At 40.0% G+C, this 23,414-nt stretch overlaps 1 protein-coding gene across 1 annotated transcript in view; it reads right to left on the bottom strand.

The window, feature by feature from the left end:
- Positions 1-1,180: 1,180 nt before the first annotated feature.
- The window catches only part of MGAM (maltase-glucoamylase), an 89,482-nt gene continuing 67,248 nt past the window's right edge, over positions 1,181-23,414 (bottom strand). Inside the window, exons 35-48 of the mRNA XM_053553463.1 lie at positions 22,467-22,601; positions 21,865-21,952; positions 20,989-21,127; positions 20,057-20,190; positions 19,907-19,941; positions 19,696-19,812; positions 18,989-19,137; positions 18,256-18,340; positions 17,381-17,437; positions 7,468-7,592; positions 6,249-6,337; positions 4,898-4,947; positions 4,136-4,306; positions 1,181-2,111 (exon numbers count right to left, since the gene is read on the bottom strand). Coding sequence (XP_053409438.1) covers positions 2,037-2,111; positions 4,136-4,306; positions 4,898-4,947; positions 6,249-6,337; positions 7,468-7,592; positions 17,381-17,437; positions 18,256-18,340; positions 18,989-19,137; positions 19,696-19,812; positions 19,907-19,941; positions 20,057-20,190; positions 20,989-21,127; positions 21,865-21,952; positions 22,467-22,601 — 1,449 coding nt within the window. The 3' untranslated portion in view covers positions 1,181-2,036. The remainder of the gene's footprint in view (positions 2,112-4,135; positions 4,307-4,897; positions 4,948-6,248; positions 6,338-7,467; positions 7,593-17,380; positions 17,438-18,255; positions 18,341-18,988; positions 19,138-19,695; positions 19,813-19,906; positions 19,942-20,056; positions 20,191-20,988; positions 21,128-21,864; positions 21,953-22,466; positions 22,602-23,414) is intronic.

Here is a 23,414-nt window from a genome sequence, read left to right as displayed (position 1 = left end):
CATTGGGCCCACAGCCGCTGGTTATAGTTTCATTTTCTACATTCATGAAGACAAGAATTACACTTCCCTAAGTCAGTACATGAAGGGTATACATTGGTTTGGCACAAAAATGCAGGCCAAATCACAGTGGGGCCTTACAACTTACAGACAGGTTTAAGGATTCTTTGATGTGTTGTTGGTTAAAGAAATAAAACTTATCCCAAGACCCCTTATTGTGATAAGTAGAACACTTAGCTAATTGAACAATTTTGCGTATCTGTGTCCTAATGCAGGTGCTGTCACATAATTGGCCTTCTGGTATATAAGAAAAGAAAAAGTCATAGGGAAGAAGATACATTCTTTTCAAACACTCATTTTGCAACTTGTTTTCAGGTAACTCTAATAGTAAATATCTGTTGAACATTATCCCAAATTTTAGACCTCTTGTGTTTTAACTAATAGTGTTGCAATTCGTATTTTTTCCAGAATTGATATTTTATTCAATATAGAAATCACTACGACACATAAAGCAATAGTCCAAGTACACTCTCCCATAAACCTAAGTCTTAGTCATGTTTTCATGGATGGAGCCGGAACATATTCTTCTTAGCAAAGTATCTCAAGAATGGAAGGAAAAGTATCCAATGTACTCAGCTCTACTATGAAACTAATTTATAGCTTTCATATGCAAGCTATTACCCAATTATAGCCTGAATGGGGAAAGGGGAAAGAGAGGGGAGGGACGGGGAGGAGGAAGGAGGAGTGGAGGGAGGGTAATTGGTGGGACCACACCTGCAGTGCATCTTACAAGGGTACATGTGAAACTTACTAAATGTAGAATATAAATGTCTTAACACAATAAGTAAGAAAATGCCAGGAAAGCTATGTTAACCAGTGTGATGAAAGTGTGTCAAATTGTATATAGAACCAGTGTATGGTGCCCCATGATTCCATTGATGTACACAGCTATGATTTAATAATAAAAATAAAACCTAAGTCTTAAGGAAGTTTCATTGCAGAGATGTAAATAGAAGGGTAGATAATCTTGAATCTGATCATTCCATCAGTGGATTAGGCTACAGGAGCTCTGATGCTGAAGAAAATCTGAAACCCCAACTCACAAGAGTTTATTGAATAAGACTAATCCTTAACCCCAAACAAAGATGATCTATGGCCAAAACATCACAAAATTCAAAACCTCTCATAAATTCACTTGTTTTATTTGTCTATGGCATATATAAATTCCATGTGCTTGTATTAACTGTGGTTTTATACATTAGGCAAAAAATAGATAAGATTTACACATTTCAAAGCATACTACTGGGAAAATAAATTAGTTTTTTACATCCAAATTCCTTCATTTGCCTTAAACCTTATCCTTAGCTCTTTTCCCATATGCTAAGCATTTCCACCAACCCCTCCTCACTCTTTTCAGGTAATTTAACTCTCTCCTTCTCCTCCCCACAGGGTTACTATTCCTGATAATTTTATGTTATATTCTTACTCATGATCCCTTTTATTTATCATCATTTTTGCTCTAATCTTTCCTGCCTTCCTTTCCTTATGCTTGCCTTTTCTTTCCCTTATACCGTGCTTTCAGACTACTGTTTCCTTCTACTTCTTACCAATGAGCAGATATTTTTTCTGGATATTTTCTTAAGATGCTGGCTAGCTTCAATACCTGGAACCTTCATGACAAGATTTTTCATGTGTATTTAGCAAGACAATGGGACCCATTCCCTGATTATACACACATACATACACGCACATACACGCCCCAGTTGGTATCCAGTAAATGTCATATGATGAACCATTTGTACAATATTAATCCCATAGATTAATAATTAAGATTACCCATAGATTCTCCACATATCCCTACTGCCTATGCCACAGGGTTAAGATTTAACCTTTAAGATGCACAGACAAAAAAAAAATAGAATTAATAAAATATTTTACTCATAGTGGGTATGAACCAATTAGCAACACACAATGATTTTATGAGCATGAAGTTTAAGTAGTTTCAAAGTCATTCATTGTTAGGATCTTGCTCTAAAAGTTCACAGAGTGGTCCAGGTCAATGAAATGAAATTATGTAGGCTGATGTTTCTGTTGGTCACATCAATGCTTAATACCTGTTGAGAATCAAAGGAAAAACAATCGGCATCTTTTATTGAAATTTCCTACACACAAATAAAGTACAAGTCAATGGTCCATATAACTCCCTAATACTTTTGCATTTTATTGACTAGCTAACAGACTTCCCTCAAATTTTTAAGTGAGGAGGGTACTTCCCAACTTCTTAGGATACAAACATTATTCGGTAATAGGTATAGGCCTGTAAATAACACAATATATAGCCACTTCAGAGAAACAAATGCACAAACTGGAGAGAATGTTCTTTTTCCCATTCTTCTGAAGAGTTGGTTTTCCTTGGAGCCGTCTTCCTATTTCCTTCTCCTATTCCCTCATAGCACCCTGACAATTGCCTAGTAAGAGTTTGATAGTCAAGATTTTTTATAGGCAAATACTTTCCAGAAGACTTTACAGTGTGTGCAGGCATTAGCTTATATGTCAGCCCAGGAGCTGGTAAGCATCAGAATCGGGCAAAGTCCTTTATGAATTCTTGGAAAAGTTGTGAAATTTGATTGACAATAAAACCACAAGTATGAGGAAATGCAAAACTAAAAGAAGACTTTTTTTCACTTCTAAGCAATCAGGAAGGATTAAGAAGAAAAATATTTCAAGGGAAAGCAAAAAACTAAACACACAAGGAAGAAAAGGTCCTGCTTACTAACAGGATGATAAGTGTTGAGATCACCATACTTCATTAATCCCAAATTACAGGTTTTTTTTAACATACTTAACATTCATGAGGCCAGAAAGTGTCTTGTAATCAACAGCCTGAGCCCTACCCTGAGCCAGGGAGTGCTCATGACATAATGGTTATTGTCTGTGTCTGTGTGAACTTCATTTCTACTATCAGTGTTATGACTACAAAACTACTTAAGGATTATTTTAGGAAGAGATATGTAAAAAGATCAAGAAAGTACTAGGATGAAAACTTGTATAGTGTGTTAGCAACCTGGAAGAAAATCTCATAGACAATAGCGGAAGAATTTTTATGAAGTGCTCAAGCACCAACATCCCGTTAGTATAAAGGAAACATTCTAACGGATTTATAGCATATATTTTTCTTTTAAACAATAACAAATGAAGTAATAAACTATTTCATAAAATAAAAATATTTGAATACAAATTTAAATAATACAAGAAAAATTTGTGCTATAGATTGGTGATGCAGAATCATCAACATATCTCCACTCAACATTCTTCTCCCATATATCACTTAAAATATTAAAATATGTGGATATAATAAAAATCTGTGTGTAAATAAGTTTCCCAAAGCTTTCTCTAAATCCACACTTTCATACAAATGATAAAACACAATTGTAGCCCAGAAAGAAGGAGAGAAGAGGAGGGCGAGGGGAGGGGAATGGCTGGGTGGGGGAAGGGCAATCGGTGGGACCTCACCTATTGCGCATATTGCAAGGGTACATGTCAATTATATTAAGAGTAGAGTATAAATTTCTTAACACAACAATTAAATAAGTGAGGTGAAAGCTATGTTAACCAGTTTGATGTAAGCATTTCAAATTGTATATATATAATGAGCACATTGTACTCCGTAAATGCAATAATGTACACAGTTATAATCTAATTTGATAAAGTAAAATGGAAAAAATCGGGTGATAGGAAAGTTATTAAATTATAGTTTTTCATCCTTTTATCCTTCTTTGTGGTGCATGAAATAAAGGAGCAACTTTTAACTGATGATGTCACATTTGCTGATATATGGTAGCTCAAGGTGGTTGGGAAGTTAATCATTGAGGCAGAGGTGAGGGAAAAAGACGAAGTTTTACACAGGTTCATAGACAAGAAGGCAAACATGAAAAGAGAGAATTCAGAACCTTGATTCTAAATGATAGTAAACCATGAGTTTTCCCTTCACCTCCATGCTGTCCACTCCTAACACATGAAAACAGAGGGGTTCCTAAAGGGCCTTGCAGGAGACATAGTCGCTTGTAGCAGAAACAGGCCCTGCGCTAGGCATAGGGGGCCTGGGAAATGCCACTGGAACTTCTCATTGGTCACAAACCTGCGTGGTGGAGTTGTTGTTGAAAGGGAGTGCTGTGACCATGCCACTCACAGAGATGCTGACGCTGGTGATGGGGACACTGCCCACTCCCCAGATTTCAATGTAGCCCAGTTTCAAAGGGTTTGTACTGATGATGTAATTGTTGAAAATTACATGACTCTGCATCATATTCTGTTACATTGGAGATAAGAGAAAATTACATGACTCTGCATCATATTCTGTTACATTGGAGATAAGAGAAACCAAGGGCAAACATTAGCAGAATTAGTTCATATTTTCCCCAATCTTTTTTTTTTTAGGGACAGATGCAAATGTTGAAGTAAGACAACTGCAATATCAACATCTTGTGTCTTTGGAGACTATCTCTTATTGCCAACTACCATCCACTTTGCACTGACAAGTGTCTAAAGGATCCCTGGCACTGCCCTGGACTCCGTGAGAGACACAAATCTCAAATATCACAAAATTTATATTTTGTAGGTGAAGAAAACCTATACAGACCATTCCAAGGCAATTTAGGAATAAGGGCTCGATAACATAGAAATGATAAACTGGAAGAGTGCTCATTACTGATGACATGTGAATAAGTTTATTCTGGGAGCATAGCAAAGCCCCATCTGAAGTCTGGAAGAATGCAAGGATGTGAATTAGCAACATGAGCAATAAAAAATCTCCCAGTGGTGTTTTATGCCTTTACAATATTTGACATCTTCCTACTCCAGTAGAACTCTATTCTGCCTTCACAGTATCACTCATACTCACCTGGCTAACAGAAAACTTGGCCCAGTAATAGAGTCCTTTTTCATAGGTATCTGCAAACAAACAATGAGATAGATAGACATTGGCTGCACCTACACATGGCTTATTTGTCTTGGTTGAGATTATTTTGTTTGTTTTTATTTTATTTTTCTTCTTTACTGAGTTCTATTTTGTGATTTAAGTCCATTTCCTGGAGACTAATCACTCTTGAACAAACTTGAGTTTACATAAAATGTTATAAATGAGTGTGTATAGATGCAGCCATCTGACAAAGTCCCCTCATATAACACAGGTTCCTAATACCACTCTTAGGCCACATCTCATCCTTGTGGTCTACCATTCCAGCATGGATTCCTTTTGCAAGGTGTACACATCTGCTCACATACATGCATATACACACACAAAAACATCAAGACTAATATCTTGGTGGGTTTATGTTAAGGGCCACTAGTCAATTTTTAAAATGTGATTTCCAGAGAACAAATAAAACTAAAGGAAAGCTTCCTTTGTCTTTTATCCATCATGTATACCACAGGCCCGGGGGAGCACAAGGGAGAGTGTGAGGTATAGCATATCCAGTGACTGTGGACCAACCAGGAGCCTTTATTCCCACCTGATGCCCCAGCCTCATGGCTTTCTCACTCTCCCCACATGCCAGCCTCTTTCTAATCTACTCACCACTCAACCAGTAGCCCTTGGCTGGCTGCCCTCTAGAACCGTGCTGTCCAAGATAGTAGTTGCTCGAAAAATGTAGCTGTTTAAATGTAAGTTAACTAAAATTAAAAGTTTCATTCCAGATGCACTTGTCACATTTCAAGTGCCTGATAGCCACATATGTCTGCTTGCTACCATATTGGACAGCAGAAGATGGAGAACATTTCCATCACCGCAAAGTTTCATCAGATAGCACTGGTCTAGAAATAACTAATGATACTTGAATCATCCTCATAAGAGTCCACTCCTCATGAAAAATTTTCCAAATAAATAACATAGCTGACTGAGGCATCATCCCTTTTACTGGGACAGTAAGCCGTGTTATTAGGGAATATGCCTTTAATCATAAATCATAGAAACATTTATCTCAGCTGGCTGCAAATAAACTCTCCCTATGGCTCATGTACTATTGCCTTTGACAGTGGATTAGGATGGTTGAGTAATGGTGAGTCAGAACTAAGCTTCAGTTACAGGGAGATCAGATCATGTACAATATGGAACATACGTACACTTGAAGTAACAAATGACTACATTTAAAAATCCAGGGTTGTTTTAATGTGCAAAAGGCTTTTAAAAGCAGGCCTCTAAGACACTCCAGGATCAATGCTACTGGTATGAATCCCAGGCAATTCCTACTCACCGATGCTTTGCCCGTCATCCCAGAAGAGCCAGCCCTCAGCAGTTTCGTTATCATCCAAGGCAACCTTGAAGCCTATGAATTTCTGGCGGCTGCAGTGAGGTGGGAGACAGGCATCAGCAAACACCAGAGCCACAGCCACAAATAGGGTTTTCACAAAAATGCAAAGGCACAAAAGAAAGTGTTTCATGAGACAAAGGCCAGTTATTAGATTCAAGGGACTTGAGACCTAATTCTAGTCCTGTCTCCATCTAGTCATAGGACTTCATGTTATGAATGAATGAATTAGTGCGTTTATCAATGAGAATTCCTTTTTTAGACTTTTTTTGGATTTAAATATCTCTAATTCTTTTTTAGCTTTCATTCATTTATATGATCCTTTTAAGGCTCCAAATGACAATACAGTCAAACTTACAGGGTTCCTTTTCTACCCTTTATGAGAAAAAATTCTCATGCCAAAATGTTTCTGTTTTCATGACCTAAGTTCCTAAAACACATACAGTGAGTTCTGTGTTCAAATGTCCTAGCTTCTTTAGTTTTTATTTGAAATCATTGGAATCAAATGAGTAGGGGATCTAAAAATTTTAGTACTGATCAACAGACGTGGATTTTAGTCCCTATTTACTAGCTCGGTGACTCTGAGTAAATCACTCAGCCTCTTTGCTTATCTGCGAAATGAGTATAATAGCAGTAACTATCTCACGGAATTTATTTTTTTCTTTTTAAAGGAAAAGTAGATAATCTCCAAATAGAAATCCCCATATCTGTACAGTTCCAGGCACAGAGCAAGCATTCACTTATATTAGTTATTAATTATACAAACTTAGGTCTAGAATTTTAAAATCTTGTGTATGAGGAATATTAGCCTCAGGCATCAGCTGTAATATGGCTAAAATAATTTTTCAGCAATATTTTCTTAGGAAAGAGTTGATTAGACCTGACACGCTTCTAAAACTATCACGAGTTATGGTTGCTCCTATTTCGACTTCCATTTCAAACATCACTTCTTAAGACCTACCATCTCACCCACTTAGACCTTAAAATAGATGTCACTAATAACTCAAAGAGTGCAGAGTCTTTGCACAAACCAGCAAATAAACACAAACAAGGGTTCAGTAAAATTGCTTTTGGGTTTGAGAGTGGAGCTTACACACTGGTACACTTTGTTGCAAGTCAGCAAATTAAGTGGTATACAAGGGAAAACCCCAGTCCCAGTGTTCACCTTAAGTGGGTGTTCAGTGCAGGCTCTTGCCAGGGCAGAATGTAGCCCCCACGGACATGAAGGTTAATATGGTCAAGAGAGGCTGGCAAGGTCTTCCACTCCCCCCTTGCATTAATATCCACACCCTGTGGGTCAGAAGAAGGAGAGAAATGATGACAGAGAGGACACACATCTGCCTGGACAATGTGTTTTGCCAGACATCCCATTCACCCCTTTGAACTTGCCACCTGTCCATCACCCTTTCACATACACCTGTTACTACACTGGTGCATTCACCCATATCTCAATTCCTCATTGTGGGAAATTGTGGACTACTGTCATAGGTCTTGATAGGACCCCCTGTCTTTGAGGTTTCTGCATGTACACATGAGATCCTAGCATGGGTCGTAGCCCCCCTGACTCCACAACTGGTTTCTGTGTCACCATTTCCATGGGAGGTTGCGTCACCCTCCCATTCCCTCCTCCTTGCTCCTGGTCCACTCTCCACAATGGCATTTCTAGACCTTCTTTTTCACTAAGGGTCCGGCTGGGTGCTACCCGCCCTCACTCCTACCCCTACCTACTTCCCTAAATCACACCTTTCACTCCTACTTCGTAGGAAAAGGAGATGAGCTGACTAACTTCACGAACGCTTACATCTTTATCTTGCTTCATGAGTGAAAGGAGGAGTTGCTTTCTCACCTGAATCTTAAACCTCAAATCCTAAGGAATCATCATTTCCCATTCTCTCAACTAAAGTAGGGCTTCTCAGTTTCAGAACTATTGACATTTGGGCCAGATAATTCTTTGTTGTGGGGGTGTCCTGTTTTTTCTTTTTTGAATATTTAACAGAATCCTCATTGTCTACCAACTAGATGCCAGTAGCATTCCCCAAGAATCCAACTCCGATTGGTCTGTGTCCTTACAAGAGAGCCCACCCTGAAGCTGGAAGGGAAGGCTCTGACTTACATTGAGTCCCAGCGCTCACAGTAGTTCACAAATTGCAAGACAGGGAGAGTTTTGCTGGTCCCTCATTCCTCAATAAACTTGCACTGCTAAGACTCACAAGGGCCTGGCCTTGCCTCTGTGTGGGTTTTGCACACTGCCTAATAACTTGCTTATTTTAAGCAGCTATATGCACCACTTCTTTGAGCATCTATGCTACAAAAGGAGATATTTAACAAAAAGAGAGGAAAGGCCTCTAAGAAACTTCCAGGTTCTTTTGAGGTAGAGCATGATGGCGGATGGGACGGATGTGTAGCCCACCTCTCCCAAGTCATCAGGTGAGAGGGAGGGGGCTCTGGATCGTTTCCCCGTGTGGATTATTGGTGTGGATAGACAGCTGGAGACACGCTGTGAATTGGCAGACTGCTATATATGAGGTATAATTTAAAACCACGGACTCTATTGTAGAGATTTCCCCTGCCTGGCTGTGCTGGCCAACAGATAGCCCCTCCCTCACGGAGGACAGCATTTTGCAGTTCCTGGCAAAACCCAATTGATGAAAATTTATTCCTGAGTGGAATTTGGCGACCAGAAAGGGGTGCCACTCAGAGCCACAAGGGGCTAAGCAGCCTGATGGAAAATTGAGGGAAAGGGATCCCCAGGGGAAACAGACATTTTGAATTGTCCGAAAAGAAAGATACCTTCTCCCAGAACAACAGGAGTGATTAAATAGACTGGACTATTCCTGGCAGGGAATATTGGTGTGGACTGGCGGTTCAGGCTGTGCGGCGAACTGGCAGGTGGCTGGACTCAAAAGTCCAGACTCAAAAGTGAGACTCTGAGCCACAAAAACTGAGGAAAAGGTCTCTGCTCACCGCAGCAGCGGCAGACGGTGGCAGTCAGCTCCTCCCCCACAGCCGACTGCAGTTGCCAGGTTGCTTGAGAACAATGGGAGCAGAGTGGAAAGATTTGAGAAGCATGGACTCCTGCACTGATTTGGGAGGTTGGATAGGAGTGCTGTCTGGAACAGAGCAGCCAAGATTGGACAACAATTAGGAAATAAACTTTTATAGAAACTCCAAAAATGGTGACTGGCCAGGTAGGGTGGTAACAATGTAAACTGTGAATCAGGTATAAGCCTGGGAACCACTTACAGCGCCACTTGGTGTCCAGAAAGTATATTGCATTATAAATATATTCCTACTAAAGTTGACCCCTACGTCATACGTATAGATGTATATTTCTCCATATATACAAGAATAATATTTTTGTGATCGGTGTCTTTTTTCCCTCTATTTTTTTCTCTCATCTTTTTCTTGGAGGAGCTATTGTTCATTTTTTTATTTTTATTTTTTCTATTTTTAATTTGTTTTCTTTCCTCTTTTTTAACTTTTTTATGAACACCACTTTTTTTTTTCCTTCTCTCTTCCTCTTCTTCCCTTCTTATGGTTTCTGAGAGTACTTACATCAGATTCTTAGAGGGTTTTTTTTTTTCAATTATTTTATGATTATCATTATTTTTATTGTAGTTGGGGGTTTTTTGTCAGTATGTCTATGTGTTTCTGATTGTTTGTGCATCTGTGGGCTTGTGTGCCTGGTAGCCATTTTATCTGTTTATTTGCTCATTTGTTCTCAATGTGTTTGGTGTTTTGCTAAATCCTCAGGTTGGCTATTTTTCCTAACTCCAATTTTCACATTCAACAAGAACAAGGGGGAAGGGGGACAACAGCTGATTGGAGCCAGCTCTCAACAGAAGCTCCAGTCCAGAGGGAAAGATAATGGCCAGAGAGAACCCAACAAAGCTGAAGGAGGGGAATTGAACTGAGAGATGAGGTAGATAATTGCTCATCTTCCCTGCTGAGGCAAGCTTCGACTCCAGAGAAACTATATTCAGGTACAGATTTCATCCCAAAGAGGTTGTGTGGCCGTCCCCTCCCCTCAAAGAGTTGCTTGCTTACTGTGTGATCTCTATGGTGAGTGATAAACTGAGGCTCTCCTTCCTTACCCCACCGAAGGGAATTGCTGGAAGTTGGAACTCCTTCTCAAGAGAGCCCTTTCTGTGCATCTAGGAATTCACCTATCTGGCAGGAAATTTGAACAAATATTTTCCTTGCCACCTTGATCCTTCAGTCTACCCACCCTCCGGCCTGGCAGTCTAGAAGTCCAACTCCTCCAGAATCCAGAATGTCTGCATTTCTTGGCTAGGATTGGGCATTGCATAGATGGTGGCAGTACAGCTGTGCTGTACCTGTGAATCCAGTAACTGTACAGAAAGACATAGAGGGAAAGGTCACTGACCTGGCCCCAAAAAAGAGTATCTCAGCAGTAGACAGAGACTTGGGTTCCTGCACTGTGGGTGGAGGCTCGGAAACTGCTTAGATGTACAAACCCAAGAGGAGGCACCTCCCATCCAACTTCAACATTAGTAGAGTGATCCTGCTGGGGTCTAACTCTGGAGAGTCATCTCCCCAACTCTGTGGCCTGCCAGAGGGAACCATAACTCACCCTATAGGGATTCCAGAGCTGCAGAACAGCGGTAACAAAGGTGCAGTGGCTGAGGGAGAAATTCTTTTGCTGTCTAGATATCCTCAGGTTTTGACTGAGCTCAGGTGGAACTTTCTTCACCTGCCTTTGAGCACCTGAGGCAGGCAGACCTCAGCTTCCCCTGCTGGATGGTCATAGACTATGATAACTATGAAGAGGAGGCAACAACCTCATTTTGACTCTGGCAGGCACATAGCCCTAGCACATTTGTTTATTGGACAGAACAGGGCCACAGAGACTGGGTTAACAGGGACTGCTGGTGGGAATACTAGACTGCGGTGACCAAAGTCCCATGGTGAAGGACGACCAAGGTGGGGTAAGAGGTATCAACCCCCTGGCTCTAAACCTCCTACTGGACGGGCCTCTCTGACCCCTCAGAGCACCAGAGGCACTCAAATCACACTTGAGCTGCCAATAGACCCCTAACATCTAGTTTCTGGAGTCCTCTTGAACTCTCCAGCTAGAGAGTGGGAGCTGTCTGGGACAATTGGTCTGCAACACTTGAACTGGACAAATTACCCAAGGACCCTCTAATGTGAGACCTATAGTGGGAAGGTTTGATCGTCCTCTTCCAGATATTACCAGTGGGGGAAGGGATTTCCTAGTTGCTTGTATTTCACCAAAGCTGAGACTGCAACCTAGAGTTACTGATTCACTAGGATTGGACAGAGATCAGCTGAATACAAGACAGAGCCACCTACCCCCACTACACCAAGCAGGCCTCTAGAGTCACAGACTGTACAGGTCCTTTGCAAAATTGTACAGGAAAAGCTGCAGTAGTCACCAGTACCAGTTCCTAGGTGAAGGGTTGGTCAACCACAACCGTAGAAGTTTCCAGTCCAATTTCACCTTACCTGCTCATCTAGCTAAACACTGAAAAACAATCATGGGGTGGAATCAGCAGAAAAACTCTGGGCAACATGAATAAACAGAACAGTTCAACTCACCCAAGGAATAACAAAACAGCCAGTCCAGAGGATCCCATTCACAAACAGATAGCTGAGATGTCTGAAATCGAATTTAGAATTTGGATTGCAAACAAGATCAACAGAATGGAAGTAAAGATGGAGGTAGAAATTATAGGATTAATTCAGAAGATGTCTCAAGAATTCAATGAATTCAAAGACAAAATCACCAAAGATTTGGACACATTGAGAAAAGAAGTTGCAGCATTACATGATATGAGAAATACAGTAGAATCCCTCAGTAACAGAATGGAACAGGCAGAAGAAAGGATTTCCAACATTGAAGACAAAGCTTTTGAACGATCCCAAATGTTCAAAGAGTAAGAGAAATGGAAAGCAAAAACAGATCATTCTCTCAGAGAGCTCTGGGATAACTCAAAGAAAACTAATATTTGCCTCATAGGGATTCCTGAAGGTGATGAAGTAGCTTCACAAGGCACAGAGGCCCTTCTTCATGAGATTATGAAAGAGAACTTTCCAGACATGCCAAGAGATCCTGAAATCCAGATTGCAGATAGTTTCAGAACCCCAGCACGACTCAACCCAAATAAGACATACCCCAGGCACATCATAATTAACTTTACTAAAGTTAATATTAAGGAGAAAATCCTGAAACCATAACCTACAAGGGGAAGAATATTAGAATGACTGCTGATCTCTCTGCTGAAACCTTTCAAGCCAGAAGAGGGTGGTCATTGACTTTTAATATGCTAAAGCAAAATAACTTTCAACCCAGGATCCTGTACCCAGCTAAACTGACTTTCATTTATGATGGAGAAATTAAATACTTTAATGACATTCATATGATAACAAAATTTGCCATAACTAAGCAAGCTCTCCAGGATATCCTCAGACCTATTCTCCATAATGGCCAGCACAACTCTCCACCACAAAAATAAACTCGCTCTGAAACTTTTGATCAAATTCCAAATTCCACAGTGGTGAAAGGATTAAAAATGTCCTCTGGTCTTTCAAAAAACTAGATACCCTAAATTATACCAAGTCTATCAATATTCTCAATTAATGTGAATGGATTAAATTGTCCTCTAAAGAGGCACAGACTGCCTGACTGGATACAAAAACTCAGACCACATATTTGCTGCATACAAGAATCTCATCTTACCTTAAAAGATAAATATAGACCCAGGGTGAAGGGATGGTCACCTTATTCCAGGCAAATGGAAAACAGAAAAAAGCAGGTTTTGCAATTCTATTTGCAGATACAATAGGCTTTAAACCAACAAAAGTAAGGAAAGATAAGGAGAGTCACTACATATTTGTTAAGGGAAAGACTCAATATGATGAGATTTCAATTATTAATATTTATGCAACCAACCAAAATGCACCTCAATTTATAAGAGAAACTCTAATGGCCATGAGCAACTTGATTTCCTCGAGGTCCATAGTAGTCGGAGATTTTAACACCCCTTTAGCGGTGTTGGATAGATCCTCCAGGAAGAAACTAAGCAAAGAAATTTTAGGTTTAACCTTAACCATCCAACAACTGGATTTAACAGACATTTACAGAACATTTTATCCTAACGAAACTGAATACACATTCTTCTCATCAGCTCATGGAACGTACTCCAAAATTGATCACATCTTAGGTCACAAATCTAACCTCAGCAATTTTAAAAGAATAGAAATTATTCCTTGCATCTTCTCAGACCATCATGGAATAAAGGTGGAACTCGGTAACAACAAACCTGCGTACTCATACAAAAACATGGAAACTGAATAACTTCATGCTGAATGATAGCTGGGTCATAGATGAGAATAAGAAGGAAATAAAGAAATTTTTGAAACAAAACAACAATGAAGATGCAGATTGTCAGAACGTCTGGGATACCGCAAAGACAGTCCTACGAAGGAAACTTATAGCACTGCAAGCCTTGCTCAAGAGAACAGAAAGAGAGGAAGTTAACAACTTAATGGGACATCTCAAGTAATTGGAAAAGGAAGAACATTCCAATCCCAAACCCAGCATAAAAAAGGAAATAACCAAAACTAAGGCAGAATTAAATGAAATTGAAAACAAAAGAATTACACAACAGATCAATAAATCAAAAAGTTGTTTTTTTTAAAAGGTCAATAAATTGATAAGCCTTTAGCTAACCTAACCAGGAAAAAAAAAAGAGTAAAATCTCTAATTTCATCAATCAGAAATGGTAAAGAGACTCCTCAGAAATTCAAAAAATCCTCACTTAATACTAGAAGAAACTTTATTCTCAGAAATACAAAAACCTGAAGGAAATTGACGAATACTTGGAAGCACGCCACCTCCCAAGACTTAGCCAGAATGAGGTGGAAATGTTGAACCGGCCTATATAAAGTTCTGAAATAGCATCAACTATACAAAACCTCCCTAAAAAGAAGAGCCCAGGTCCAGATAGCTTCACATCAGAATTCTACCAAACTTTTAAAGAGGAACTAGTACCTATATTACTCAAAATTTTCCAAAATATAGAAAGAGAAGGAATACTACCAACACATTCTATGAAGCAAACATCACCTTAATCCCCAAACCAGGAAAAGACCCAACAAGAAAAGAAAATTATAGACCAATATCACTAAGGAATATAGAAGCAAAAATATTCAACAAGATCCTAGCAAACAGAATCCAGCAACACATCAAACAAATTATACACCATGACCAAGTGGGTTTTCTCCCATGGTCTCAAGGCTGGTTCAATATATGTAAATCTATAAACATAATTCAGCACATAAATAAATTAAAAAACAAAGACCATATGATTCTCTCAATTGATGCAGAAAAAGCTTTTGATAATATCCAGCATCCCTTCATGATCAGAACACTTAAGAAAATGGGTATAGAAGGGACATTTCTTAAACTAATAGGGGCCATCTACAGCAAACCCACAGCCAATATCATATTGAATGGAGTTAAATTGAAATCATTTCCACTCAGATCAGGAACCAGGCAAGGTTGCCCATTGTCTCCATTGATCCTTAACATTGTAATGGAAGTTTTAGCCATTGCAATTAGGGAAGAAAAGGCAATCAAGGGTATCCATATAGGGTCAGAGGAAATCAAACTTTCACTCTTCACAGATGATATGATTGTATATCTGGAAAATACCAGGGATTCTACTACAAAACTCTTAGAAGTGATCAAGGAATACAGCAATGTCTCAGGATACAAAATCAACACCCATAAATTTGTAGCTTTTATATATACCAATAATAGCCAAGCTGAAAAAACAATCAAGGACTTTATTCCATTTACAGTAGTGCCAAAGAATATGAAATATTTGGGAGTTTATCTGACAAAGAACATGAAAGATCCCTATAAAGAGAACTATGAAACTCTAAGAAAAGAAATAGCTGAAGATGTTAACAAATGGAAAAACATACCATGCTCATGGCTGGGAAAAATCAACATTGTCAAAATGTCTATACTACCCAAAGCAATATATAATTTTAATGCAATCCCTATTAAAGCTCCATTGTCATACTTTAAAGATCTCAAAAAAATAATACATTGTTTTATATGAAATCAGAAAAAACCTCAAATAGCCAAGACATTACTCAGAAATAAAAACAAAGCAGGAGGAATTACACTACCAGACCTCAGACTATACTATAAATCAATGGTGATCAAAACAGCATGGTACTGGCACAAAAACAGAGAGGTAGATATATGGAACAGAATACAGAACCAAGAGATGAACCCAACTACTTACCGTTACTTGATATTTGACAAGCCAATTAAAAACATTCAATGGGGAAAAGATTCTCTATTTAACAAATGGTGCTGGGTGAACTGGCTGGCGACCTGTAAAAGACTGAAACTAGACCCCCACCTTTAACCTTTAACTAAGATAGACTCTCACTAAATTAAAGATTTAAACTTAAGACATGAAACTGTCAAAATACTAGAAGAAAGCGCAGGGAAAACTCTTGAAGGAATCAGCCTGGGCAAATATTTTTTGAGGAGAACCTCCCTAGCAATTGAAGCTGCATCAAAAATACACTACTGGGACCTGATGAAACTAAAAAGTTTCTGCACAGCCAAGAACATAGTAAGTAGAGCAAGCAGACAGCCCTCAGAATGGGAGAAGATATTTGCAGGATATGTCTCTGACAAAAGTTTAATAACCAGAATCCACAGTGAATTCAAATGTATTAGCAAGAAAAGAACAAGTGATCCCATCTCAGGCTGGGCAAGGGATTTGAAGAGAAACTTCTCTGAAGAAGATAGCCGCATAGCCTACAGACACATGAAAAAATACTCATCATCCTTAACCATCAGAGAAATGCAAATCAAAACTACTTTGAGATATCATCTAACTCCAGTAAGATTAGCCCACATGACAAAAATCACAAAACCAGAGATTTTGTCCCATTTTTCCCATTTCTCCGCAAATGTGGAGAAAAGGTAACACTTCTGCACTGCTGGTGGGAATGCAAACTAATACGGTCCTTTTGGAAAGATGTTTGGAGAATATTTAGAAATCTAAAAATAGATCTTCTAAAAATAGATCAGAAGACCAAAAATCGCACTATAACAAAGATATTTGTACCAGACTGTTTATTGCAGCCCAATTCATAATTGCTAAGTCATGGGAAAAACCCAAGTGCCCATCAACTCATGAATGAATTAATAAATTGTGGTATTTGTACACCATGAAATATTATGCAGCCGTAAAGAAAGATGGAGACTATACCTCTTTCATGTTTACATGGATGGAGCTGAAAAATATTCTTCATAGCAAAGTATCCAAAGAACGGAAGAAAAAGTACCCAATGTGCTCAGCCCTAATATGAAACTAATTTATAGCTTTCATATGAAGGCTATAACCCAATTTCAGTATAAGAATATGGGGAAGGGGCAACGGAGGGGAAGGGAGGGGTAGGAAGGGTAGAGGGAGGGTGATTGGTGGGCCCACACCTGGGGTGTATCTTGGAAGGGTGCAGGTGAAGTTTACTAAGTGTAGAGTATAATTATTTTTTGAACACAATAATCAAGAAAATGCCATGAAGGCTATGTTAACCAGTTCAGTGAAAGTATTTCAGACTGTATATGGAACCAGCACATTGTACCTCATGATTGCATTACTGTACACAGCTATGATTTAATAAAAAAAAAAAAAAGAAAGAAAGAAACTTCCAGCAGGCAAGGACATAAACAAAAACTATAGTTTACAGCACAATCTCAAAGGCTTCCTAGAGTCTACCTTTGTGTGCCATGGTGAACAGTAGTAGTATAAGGAATAATAAAAACTAACACATGAAAGAATATTCATTAGAATCCAGGCACTGTGTGTGATGCTTTGTGTGTTCTTTTACAACAGTTCTGTGAGGGAGGTGATCTTATCCCATTTGGACATGAGAAAACTGACTTGTCCAAGACCACACACCCAGTGGGTTACAGAGGCAGCATTTGACCTGATCTCTGTTGGATCTACAAAGATTTTGCAATCTCCCACCAGGCTGTATAAACATTTGGAAAAACTTACCGTGTAGTAGTCATACCAGCGAGCTCTGGGGAAGTAGGCAGTGACAATTCTGGCATTCTAAAATTAAATACAAACAAAGCTTGACAGTGAGCACTGGTATTGAGGACAGAGTTACCACATTAAGAAAGAGGTTAAAATAATAGTGATGGACTTGGATCCATTTGCCTCATCTCTCTGGAGGTCAACAATGTTGGGGAAGCCTTCCTTTTCAGAAAGGAGAGATTTGCCTACCAAAACAAGTGGCTTCTATAAAGCCCTTTGAGACCCAGGAACTCAGGAATAAAATGAAATCATGATTTGCTCGAAGACTTACCTCATATCCACTCTAAAGAGATAAATGACTGAGGCCAGGTCTGGGGTAGAAGATTTTGTAGGCACAGTAAGATTTGAGGAGGTTTCTCAGAAGCCTAATCATCAACAGAAGAAGCTAAGAAATGGTTTTTGCCTTCTAGCAGGAAGGGACAGCAGCAGAGATGGACACGTGCTGCAAGCAGTTCTCTGAAAAGTCTTATTACAACAGTGCTAGAGGATTGCAAAGGATTCCTCACATTACTGCTAGAATAATTTCATTTATTTCAGTTAAATAAATAACTGTACTCATTTCAGTTAACAGAGAGATGTTTCTCTCTTGGAACACATCATACGGATTTTTCTTACTGATTGTCCTATGAATCAGAATTACTAGGCTGATATTCAAGACAAAGGAGTGGAGGCCCCATATACTCAAGTAACAGCCATCAGCTCAGAAGGAGAGGAAGAGACAGAGGTAGAATAAGAAGCCATATCTTGGGAATCCCTCCACACTGCCTCCTCTTTGCCCTGTGTGCCCAGCCTCACAGCCAGACCTTTCACCCATCAGTCGCCTTCATACTCACACGCTCCAGGACAGGGCTGACCAGGAAGGCTGGGCCCAGCAGGAACTGACCATCTATATCCCAAGTCACCTGGTCTGACACAAACCTGGAAAGGGAAACAAAAGTGCCATGATCAGAGCCTTAAAAGGGCACCCAGAAGACTAGAACCCTGAGGAAACATCTCAAATGCAGGTCTCAGGCAGAATCCCAGCTATACCCTAAACCACCTTTTCCTCTTTCCTCAGCCTGCTCAGGAACATGCTGCCCCCACTCCCCACATGTGATGCTCTTCAAACTTCAGAAGTGCTTGGACTTGGATGTGCTCTCTCCTGTAACATACTTCCGTATTTCTTAACCATAGCACATTTTAAATACAAACATGGCCTTTGTCCCTCAACTCTCTCCCAGAATGGCTGTGTTTTGTGACCTAACCTCATGTCGGCTTAGGTCCATGTAACCAAATTGCTATAAAAAATAGATAGGCCTAAAAAAAAAAAAATATAGATAGGCCTTTGCATAGCCAAATTAGAAACTTCTTAACTGTGCTGTTTCATTTCAAAAATTATTCTCATTTAATCACTAGTCTATTGTGTCACATTGCACTGAAGGAGTAAGAAGTATGCTGTGTGCCTCAGGAGCTGATGTCAAAAGGCAAATGTGACTTTGATTTAGAAGAATTATTTTGCATCAACTGCCACCCTAGAGAATGAAATAAATTCTCCATTAATCACTGGTATCCTGGCTAGACACTCACTCATGGAGAAGGGGCCGCACCACAGTGGTGCCCTCTGTGTGGGCCTGGTGCATCAATGTATAAAGATACGGCAACATGGTGTATCTGGTCTGCAGGACACTTCTGGAAATTTCCACAAAGGTAGAATTCCAGGAGACAGGGTCTTGTCTCTAAAGAAAAGAAAGGATAGTATATTTCTAATTTCTATTGAGACTTTCTCTTTGACCTGTGAATTAGTTGAGAAGTGTTTAGAGATTTTTCATTGTCTTTCTGTCATCTAAAGCAGAGCAAAAAGAGAAATTTATACTGCTTAATGTTTACATTAGAAAGGTGGGAAAGTCTCAATTGTATAATCTGTTTTTACTTCAAAAACTGGAAATATTAAAAAGAAAGAAATGAAAAGAAAAGAAAAAAGAAAGGAGAATGTTTGGAGCTCCTTTTAGGGGTACATAAGGGATGAAAAGATTATTCCAAATGAAGATCACACACAACTAACCAAAAGACAACTGCATATGAGACCCAGATGATATTCTTAATACAATGGAAAAAGTCAATGAATTGTTCCTAGGACAGCTGAGAAAATTTCTGCGTGTCCTCCTCTGCTCTTCTTCCTGATAGTGTTTGGTACAATTCTGACTAAACAACATAAATAATCTAAATATCACAGAGGAATATGTCTTGTTGAGACAGGGGGTTTAATAATTTTGAAGTAGGGAGTAACGTCCTACCCTGGTCCCAATGGTGTTATGGTTCCTTGAGAAGGGATAAAATGCCCCCAGTTGCATCCAGCGAACACACATCTCATATTTAGCATCATTAAAGAACCCACAGATATCTGCTCCTGTCTGGGAAGAAAAAGGAATGAAATGAGCCCGTTGATAATTTCTGAAAGACATTGCCATCTTTTTGGGGACTAAGGGGAATCCAAAGGACACTTACATAGGATATGCCAAAGAGGCTAAACTCCATCATGCCTGCAATGAGAACCACAGGTGTGTCAGACCAGGCCCTTGTGACCGGCCTTCTCCCTTCCTCACCAAGGATTCTCCCCTCCCTGCTGGCAGAAGCCCAGGGAATGCTCTCACACACCAATGATAGACTTCTTCAGCTGGTCCCAGGCAGCCGTATTGTCACCCAGCCAGTGTCCTGCCCAGCGGCCAGAAGAGGGGAATGTGGAACGAGTGATGACAATCCCTCTCTGTCCCGTCACCTCCTGCATGGCTCTGGTTGGAGGGGGGCAAGAAGGTGAACTGAGGGCACAGCAGGGGATAAAAGGCCACAGAGCTTCTGGTCCCAGAGATTCTGAGCCAGGGCATGGGGGCAGAATGTTTGTTGCATGATTGGAGGGGACAGGGAAATAGGCACTGTAATGAGGTCTCCACTGACACATCCCAGACAATGGAGACAAGTTGTGCATTTTCATAGTGTTTTACAGAGAACTGCACCGTGCAGATTAAATCTTGCTATCAATTTGCTTAATACTTGCTTTTCTGTATTTAGAGAGGCACAGGATAAACCTCTTTATATTTCCCTTGGAATAATTCATATTATTCATTAAGCTTGCAAAGTGGGACTATGCTAATTCAGTAGAACAACCAGTTGACTTTCCAACAAATGAGGGGGAAAAAAAGAAAAAAAAAAAAAACAACCCTGAACAGATGATTCACTTTGGAAATAAAGGAGAGCAACGTCCAGTCCTCTATGTGCCCTTTGCCTCTTATAACTAAAACTATTATAGCACAAGCTGCACTGTGATAACTACTGGTTTCTCTTTCTATGACCAACTTTTGTTTCCAATGGTGGAACCATGGCTTTATTTTAAATATATGATCCTAATTATAATCATAGAGCCTTGCTCCATATTCAAGGGGAGTGTTTGATAAATAAGAATTGCTATATAGTGATAATTAAAATCTTCTTAACCTATAGAATGAGGAATGAAAGGGAAAGTAGGGTAGCTGCACCAGTCACTGGCTGCCCTTCCTTCCTGTGCCAACTGGAGAACAGAGATGGTGACTCACTCGTATGTGGGTCTGGTCTGGGACCACCCGTACAGGCTGTGCACGTCATAATGCCGGACTGTGGAGCCGTCCACCAGGATCTGCTGGCTCTCCATGCACAGAGTCTTGCTGCTCAGGCCCCTGTCCCTGGACTCTAAATCTGGAAAGAAAAACCTAATGAAAGCCAGCCCTGATGCTATTTATCTCTGGCCTTTCTTCAAGGGCTTGGGCTCTGGATCTTAAGACTAATTGATGTTCTCAACATCAAGCTCACTGGAGAAGGCAGAGGTGTAGGAAAGGACACACAGTTGTCTGATCCTGCATGACAAGGCTCCCATATAGGCTCTTAATGTGTCAATTAAGAATGATATGATATTTCATGTAATTCATATCATAACTCCAGGAAGGAAATAATTGTTATCTGCCTTTTACAGCTTAGGAAATTGAGATTTGGCAACATCCATGAAAGGTCACATAACTCACATAGATAATAATTTCTGAAGCCAAGATATGAGCACAAGTGTAACTCCAAAGTCCATCAACTCCATCATAAGGGAGAAGCCCCTACTTTTCACCCATTGGTGACACAACAAATCCCTGCAGAAGAATTAACAAAAGCCTAAAAAACTAAGAAATCTATGTATGTGAATCCTTTGAGGATGCTACCACCATTGTTAAATGCTTTCCGGACAAATTCGAGAAATCCACCAAATGGGTTCAGTAACTTGCACACACCCAATTGGATAGACTCCTTCAAATGATTTGACTTTGGCCACCAGTAAGCCACCAATGAGGACATGCACTGAGCCATCAGAACGAACCCTAGCCACAGGGCTCTTTCAGTGGTTATCTTTCTTATAGCCATGGCTCTACTAGCAAATAAGGTCAAGTCCTTACATGGCATATAGGGTGGATGGTTGAGAGTAGGGTCCCTGCAGCCTGAAGGAACTGCCCCATTCACGAAGCTTGCGGGTTCATTCATATCCTAGAAATGCCAAACAAAGACACAGCTTGCTTTTTAAAAAAATTACATCCTGACAGTTTGGAGACAAGCAAGTAGCCAACATAAGATCATTCAACATCTAGTAACATCTGTAGATGGCAGCCCTGGAAGTAGGTTCATCAAATCCTGGTGGGACTCAGCTAACAAGATCAAGGAACCCCTACCAGGGGATAGACTAAAGGGTTAAAAAATATTCTCCTTCAGGGTGTGAGGCAATCAAAGGCCTAAGAAATTCCTAGTAATTACCTCAGAGGTGATTATTGTTATAACAGGAAGAAATTGAGGCCAGGAGCTCTGGTTGTTATAAGAGGAGGAAGTTGAGGCCAGGTACAAGGTATGAAGAGTATTGGGCTGTTCCACTCCCAGTTAGAGGAAGTGTCTGATAGGTTCAAAGTCTCCCTCAGATAATGATAATCCTCTTGGTTAAAGGTTAGCGATGCAAATGAAGATAGACACGCACCTATGTACGTGTCCACAGATACCCACACGCACTTACAATCCACATGCCATCAAACTTCAAGCTCCTCTCTGGATTCTGTGGATTAGTGTATAGTTCTTCCATTTCCCTCTTCCACCACTTGACAGTTGAATTTCGGAAAAAGTCTGGGAAGGCCACATAAGCTCGGTATTGCTATAAAAATTAAATATAATTTGCTTGTTCCAAACAAATATATCAGACATCAAACAGTCACTTACTGAGAATTCAAATCATGCAAAGACTTGTACTACCTGATGATAGATAGTCTGAACAGAGCCGAAATAATGTTCTTGGCTTTTTAGAGAAACATGGAGTGCAAAGAGAAAAAAATAGCATGCATTCCCTGCCTCCTCAGCACTCGTAAAATATCTACAGACTGTTTTCCTCTTTGTAACAATGTCAATGGTAACAGTCAGCACCTTGAATTCAGTTCTGTGTGCACGGAATGAAGCCCAACCCTCAACTTCTGCCCTAGCCTTTCCTAAGACTACAGACATCAAAGGTACTGCAACTGGTTGGAAAGAAACGCCTAGGTGGGTCCCTCCCATGTCATCCCCACCTGGGAAAGGGGAGGAAGAGGCACAGTTACATTTTATGATGATAGACTAATGAGTATGCATCTCTGCCTTCTGTGCTTTCAGAATCACAAGAAAACTGCAGTTGTGTGTAACATAAGCTTGAAGGACTTAAAAAAGAAGTTTCAACCTTCTCTTCGTCTTTCCTCACATAATAAAAGCAATGTCTTTACTAACCTGAAAAGTGGATTCAAGCTATTTTTTTTTTTTTTTTGAGATTGAGTCTCACTCTGTTGCCCTTGGGAGCTCACAGCAACCTCAACCTCCTGGGTTCAAGCAATCCTCTTTCCTCAGCCTTCCTGAGTAGTAGCTGGGAGAGGCATGGGCCACCATGCCTAGCTAGTTTTTCCTAGTTTTAGTAGAGAAATGGTCTCACTCTTGCTTGGGCTGA

The sequence above is a fragment of the Nycticebus coucang genome, chromosome 11 (genome assembly GCF_027406575.1).
Source record: "Nycticebus coucang isolate mNycCou1 chromosome 11, mNycCou1.pri, whole genome shotgun sequence".
NCBI classification, from domain to species: domain Eukaryota; kingdom Metazoa; phylum Chordata; class Mammalia; order Primates; family Lorisidae; genus Nycticebus; species Nycticebus coucang.
This window is presented reverse-complemented; position numbering and strand designations above follow the sequence as displayed.